Source organism: Dermacentor silvarum, chromosome 2 (genome assembly GCF_013339745.2).
Source record: "Dermacentor silvarum isolate Dsil-2018 chromosome 2, BIME_Dsil_1.4, whole genome shotgun sequence".
Taxonomy (NCBI): Eukaryota; Metazoa; Arthropoda; class Arachnida; order Ixodida; family Ixodidae; genus Dermacentor; species Dermacentor silvarum.
In genome coordinates, this window is record NC_051155.1 from 119,961,836 (window position 1) to 119,968,155 (window position 6,320).

The 6,320-nt window shown below is 45.4% G+C and overlaps 1 protein-coding gene across 1 annotated transcript in view; it reads left to right on the forward strand.

Moving 5' to 3' along the window:
* The window catches only part of LOC119440323 (potassium/sodium hyperpolarization-activated cyclic nucleotide-gated channel 1), a 38,140-nt gene that overhangs the window by 30,487 nt on the left and 1,333 nt on the right, over nucleotides 1-6,320 (forward strand). The window contains exons 7-9 of the mRNA XM_049662868.1: nucleotides 82-357; nucleotides 1,148-1,391; nucleotides 6,190-6,317. Of these exons, the coding sequence (XP_049518825.1) occupies nucleotides 82-357; nucleotides 1,148-1,391; nucleotides 6,190-6,317 (648 nt within the window). The remainder of the gene's footprint in view (nucleotides 1-81; nucleotides 358-1,147; nucleotides 1,392-6,189; nucleotides 6,318-6,320) is intronic.

Genomic DNA, 6,320 nt, shown 5'->3' on the forward strand with positions numbered 1-6,320 from the left:
ATTATATACCATCGGGCCAACTGCCTGCACAGTACATGACTTAAGAAAGGAAATGGCCACTACGTGTTTCGTTTTATGCAGATACGCGACCTGGATGACTACATGCAATACAAGATGCTGCCGCTGAACCTGAGACGCCGTATTCGTGACTACGCCGAGAACCGCTTCAAGGGGCGCGTCTTCGACGAAAACCAAATCATCCAATCGCTGTCGGATCCCCTGCGTGAGGTGCGTTCAAGCGGGGAGGATATGCGGGACCTCCTCTCGGCCTCGGGTCTCACACCGCCCGTACTACACAGGCGACCCGAAAAATGGCTCGTTAGCGCCGGTCACGTTGAATCCTCGCAGGCGAATTCAGTGGGTCTCGGAGCGCCCTTTCAATATATGCTGTGTACGAGGTCGTAGGTTCGGTTCCCGGTCGTGGCGGCCGCATTTCAATGAGGGCGAAATGCAAAAAAAAAAAAAAAAAAAAAGACCACTCGTGTATACTTAGACTTGGATGCAAGTAATCATCCCCAGGGGGTAAAAGTTAATCCGGTGCCTTCCACTGCGGCGTCCTGCAAGTCTGGTCGCAGAAATGCACTATAAGAGAAGGCACAAAAGAAAACGCCAGGTCATTTGAGGGGAAGACTCATGAAAATTGTAGTTTTTTTTTTTTTTACTGACAACTTCGGCTACATGTTTTTTTAAAGTAATACGTAACACTGCTTCATTGCTCTACGCAATTAGTGTTTTATTATTATTTGCAATATAACACTTGCTATAAGTTCCAATATGCGCCCACGTACGTATTTCGCGGACTCAAACGTCACCTAGCTGCTAACCGTACGTTCTTAATTGTATACATGTTATAAGATGCGGCCCTCCTGACATCACTTTGTACTATATTTCCAAATGTATTTCCTCGTGTATTTTATATATACATCGTTATAATTAGTATTATGTGATGACCGTTGTCTGAAACACTTGTGTGAGCGAGAACCTTTGTTTGGCATGCATGGCTATAGTTCTCGCTTCTACTTGAACTTTCAAGAAAACTGATCAATCACTCGGTCAATCAGTGAATCAGCCAATCAATCAATCAATCAATCGACCAACCAATCAATAACCTCACTCCTGACCTCGTCCTCTTCTTGTGGGTGTCCAGCGCGTGATGTGGCACAACTGCCGGCGGGTACTGCGCAACGTGCCGTTCTTCGCGCGGGCCGAGCCGGACTTCCTGCGCGACCTGACGGCTCGCATGAAGATGGAGTTCTTCGTCCCCAACGAAGTGGTGGCCGCGGCGGGAACCATGGGCGACCGGCTCTACCTGCTGCAGTCGGGCAGCGCGCACGTCGTCGACGACATGGGCATCACCGTTGCCACGGTCATGCCTGGGGACCGGTTCGGCGGTGGGTATATATAGTATAAACCCCATTGCACGTGCACGCCTTCTCTGAAAGGTTTATCCCGTGATGATAAGACCAGGTGAGAGAGAGAAAAAAAGAAAGTGGCCTTGAACGGAAAGTTGCTTTCGGTAGATGTATGCTTGGTATAGCATGCACGAAAAAATTAGTGGTCCGCTAATAGCTGGGGAAAAAAGAAAGAAGGAATAAAAGACAAGAAGGTGAATGAAAACGTTTTTTATCGTTCCATGCGCAGAGGAACGCGGTACTTTTTGGGTCAGGAACCCAGCAAACGGGGACAAATTTTAGGAAGATGTAGTTTGAGGCCAGCGGTGACGCCCCACAGACTTCGTCAAAAGGACACGTCGTGTACTTTCGCGATGGCGATAATTTCGCAGTTATTCTTGTCTGTGGCACCAGGGGCCGTATAATATATGAGCATTTTTCTTCCTTTGAGGCTCTTCATTTATCATTCGTGGCAGCGTGTGGCCGATACTGGCGATAATTGAGAGATGGCGTCATGCCAGAAAAGCAAAAAAAAAAAAAAAAAAAACTGAAAATTAAAAAAAAATGACCAACCCTTCCCCTACCGGAAAATGGGGGTAAGCGAAGCTTGTCGTGTGTTTCTTCGATGTTCCTCGCCACGAATTGCACTGACGAGTACCACGTTGCGCTCGAACCACTACCAGTCACACGCACTGCAGCTGGCTCCGAAGTTTCGGTTCAGAAAATCGCGTTGAAACTTGGTCGTCGCACCGGGGAAGTTGGCGCTATGGCGTTGCCGAGGCGTGCACCACCATTGTCGGGTTCCTGGAGGGCAAGCCGACGCTGACGTTTGGCCTCAACATTGCGCTCCCGCAACTCGGGGTCCGCGGCTCTTCCCTGACGTTTCGCCTGGGCTTCGGAAGCCCTCACGCTAGAATCGGCAGGTCGACGACGAGCCCTTTCCCAAACGAGTTCACGGCACCGTTGCTCAACCGCAGCCTGCTCCTCGGCGGAACGCACCACGCTGGGCTTTCTCAACCAGCTGCCGAGTATTATCTGAGGCGAGGGAAGCGCGGCGGAGCGCGCGTCAACCCCCTTTCCTTCCCTTTCCCTCCCCGTGACACACCAAACGACCCTGACTGGCAGCGCACCTCACTTGATCCGGCGCCGGTGCAGCTGGAACAGCTGCTCTACTGTGGGAGCAACCGGGTTTTTTGCATGACCACGACAATGCCACCGAAACTTGTGAGCCAATACAAGTTTCGCTTGAAAAATACTTGTTTAAATACGGTCCCAGGTTAAGGTAACTCGTGCGCTTCAATCGTCTAGTGAAGTATCGCAAACGCTTCGATTCTTGGCATTCATGAAAATCAATGGTAGCAAAATACAAAGGGTTTCCCAGTGTGTAACGGAAGCCAGAGTAAACCGAATGCTTTCAGAATCAGAATGAAACTTGTGATGTTCACAGCAGAAATTAGCGTACAAATCGACATACAGAAGGAGGTACAAGAGCACAAGGCTGTAAGGGGACCTCCTGTCAAAGGTTACAAGCAGAGCATTGAAAAGTTGAAAAGTTCAAATTTGTTTGTTATTGCATGTACAAAAAACGGGCTTACATATTATATACAGCATCAGGAGGTCCCAGAGTGAGAAACTGCCAGGGGGACCTCCTATAATTAGTGGGTACATAAGAGTACTCGTGTTAGAGCAGCAAGAAGTGGGCAAACAAACAAACAAAAAAGAAAAAAAACGCGTCTAGAAATGCAATTCGTAGGGAGGGAACAAGTTATAATAAATAGAAAACAATTACATATGTATTAAAACATCGCTGTACAATATCACAATGAATAATCAAAAGCAGGAATATCTAGTAATGCGTAACAAAAACATTTGGCTCTTCTACATATTACTAAAAAATAAAAATACAAATTGTTTTACAGAAATATGAAGCCTAACGATAGAATAATAGAAATAATGTAAAGAATATGTAATAATTATGGAAATGTATTTATGACAAATGAAAAGATGGTTCTGCTAACAGTATTCTTTTCATATTGTGTTTAAAAAACTGCAATGAAAGAGATGACTTAATATTAACAGGGATGCGATTCCAAAATGAAATACCATAGAAGCGAAGTGTAAATTTTCCATAGTTAATTGGATCCGATTTTAGGTAAGAGAAGATTATTGCGTTCTGAAAACCTATTATTATTTTGTTCATGAAGTTATCAAAAGGAAGGCTGTCTAATGATATTCCACGATGAAAGAGACAAAATGTAATGAGTGACAACTTGTGATAGAACAGCTGTTGAATGGTTATAATGCGAAGATGTTGATAAATAGGTAGAGAAAGGCAACGGAATGAGCTAAAAGTAATTAATTTTATTGCCTGATATTGAAGGACGTTCAAGTGGTTTGAGATGAATGGCATATGTATTACCCCATGAAGATGAACAGTATGATAAATGGCTATTAATATAAGCAAGATACAACAAGCTAATCACATGAGGTTGGAAGAATGCTTGTGTTTTAATGATGATGCGGATGCCAAATGAACCCTTGTTAGAGCGCTTGTTAAACAGCCCTAAAGCGACAGTAATCTTAGTTGTATTAGAACAAAAAAAATTAACGCAGAAATAACCCAAAAAAATACAACAGCCAGAAACCATGGACAATATTATAAAGAGAGAAATGTGAAACTTAATAATTCAGTAAGTAAGAAGACCAATTTTTTAGTGTATTAATATGTGAATAGCATTTAAGGCATATATAAGATGGCAGAGCGTTCCAAATAGATAAAGCGAAAAAATATGCGGCGTGTAGGTCATAATTAGTCCGTATTGCTAAAGCCTTACGTATTACAGGTGGTAAGTAACCTGACGCAAATATAGTATATGTTTAGTGTTGAAGAACTAGAGTGCAAAAATGCGCTTAGATTTTATAGAAAATTGCCGTACCCATTCATACCTGTGGGAGTAACAGCTTCAGGAAGCGGCAGGTACCGAGCAGAACAAATCATTTAACTCTTATTTTAAACCGCATCAATGACGTCTGCATTTAATGCCATGTGTGGGCGTTCCGCTGAATAATTCCTTAATGGTCCGAAGAAATAAAATTTAGATGGATTCTTGTTCCCCTCCTCCATGTCGGGAACTGTGGTTTGGAGGTCGTAGGCGAAGAAGGTAGGCGGAGCATGTTTATGTGGGCAGAACTCGTACTGCATGCACTCTTACATTGTCACCGTGCATAGCTCACTACAATTTGAAAACAGAAAATGAGGCAGTGTTCTCTAAACCAAACTGAGAGCCCGTGATGTGCCACTACCACCTGTGTAAAATGAATCGTTATAGGGGGACTGAGATCAAGTTCTTCGTGAGCCTGCTCTCACGTTTTGTTTTGCATTTTCTGTATCTTAATCTTCTGATAATATCATTAACGTGTTCTTGCAAAGTGATGCCCAATGAATGTCTCCTGGGCTGTAACGCGGGTTGTCCTTTACAGTAAGCACACTGGAGATTTCCTGTGGCAGATATTGCAATTCTGTCACACAAGACACTAATTGCAAGGCAAGGAGTGATGTCAGTTAATTATAAAAACACTAGCAAATCAATGCTCCCCGTTTCCACTGCGCAGATTAGTGTTAACTGGAACATCAAACAATAAGGATATTACTTCATTAGTGATTACTTATTTGCCTAAATTGCGCATTTGGGACATGTGGATAATTAAGGTAATTACAAAGTTCACACACTGCGCTATGAGCTTCTTATTGCACATAACGACATAATGGGACAAACGGCGCTCCGCGCATTAAAATGATCAAGAAGACCTAGACGAACGCTCTACTCCATGCTATACTGTTTGGCTGTGTTGTAATACTCACTGGGTAAACTAAGGGGTAGCGACCAACTTGAGTCTCGTTCCACTTCTGACGAAGCCGGCAAAAAAGACAGCGCTGCGAAAACAGCATCAAGGTAAAACGTGATGCAGTTTACTCTGCTGTCTAAACAAGATGACGGCGTAGCAAAATGCTTGGAAACTCGCCTGCGCACAAGTAAATGTAGTCACACTTTCTTTTGCGTGTAGTAAGCTACGTTGCCTTTCTTTTTTCGAAGGTTCGCATACGCAAAGTGTTCAAATGCGGCTATGATATGCGCTCCGCTTTTTCTTGTCGACGCGATGTGGCGCGTCATGCCGCAGAGACGTCTTCCAGATGCGTTCCGTTACTTGGGCTCGAAGCTGTCTTCGCAGTTATAACGTATTAACTGTCTTCACTGCGGGCCAGAATTGGAACACACCCTATGTCAACCTCTGCTTCTGCTCCCTCAGCCTGTCTCTTGCCTATAGTTCCACCCAGCATGACTCGGAAAAGCCTTTGTCTATCACTGAACTCGTTCCGCGGCTTCGCCGATGACGTCGACTTGTGGATCGACGGTGTGTGTATCTCTCGTCAGGGACGGAGAAAGACGCAACAGCGACAGGAACACGATGCAATTCGTCAAGGCAGGGTCAGCGCCATGTTCCTGTCGTGCTTGCGTCTTTCTCTGCCCCGCCTAATTGCGCACGCGGTTGTTGAATACGAACCAGTACCAACAATCGCAGTTAACAATTCTCCTAAACGCAACGATACGCACGCACGTATATACGTCATTATATTAGGAGAGTGACCCGGCCATACTGGTCGCTTTCGAAAGACATTCAATGGCCTCCGAGCTTGCGCGCTCTGACTGCCTTTGTCTATACCAGTGAACTCGTTCCGGCTTCGCCGCTGACGTCGACGTGTGGACGGTGTTTGTAAGGGCGTGCATCTCCTGCGCAGAGGTGTGCCTCCTGCGCGACACCCTGCGACTGCGGACGGTGATCGCCGATTGCTACTGCCACTTCTTCTCGCTGACGCGCTCCGACTTCAACGAGGTGTTGGCGCGCCACCCGGACGTGCGCGACATCGTG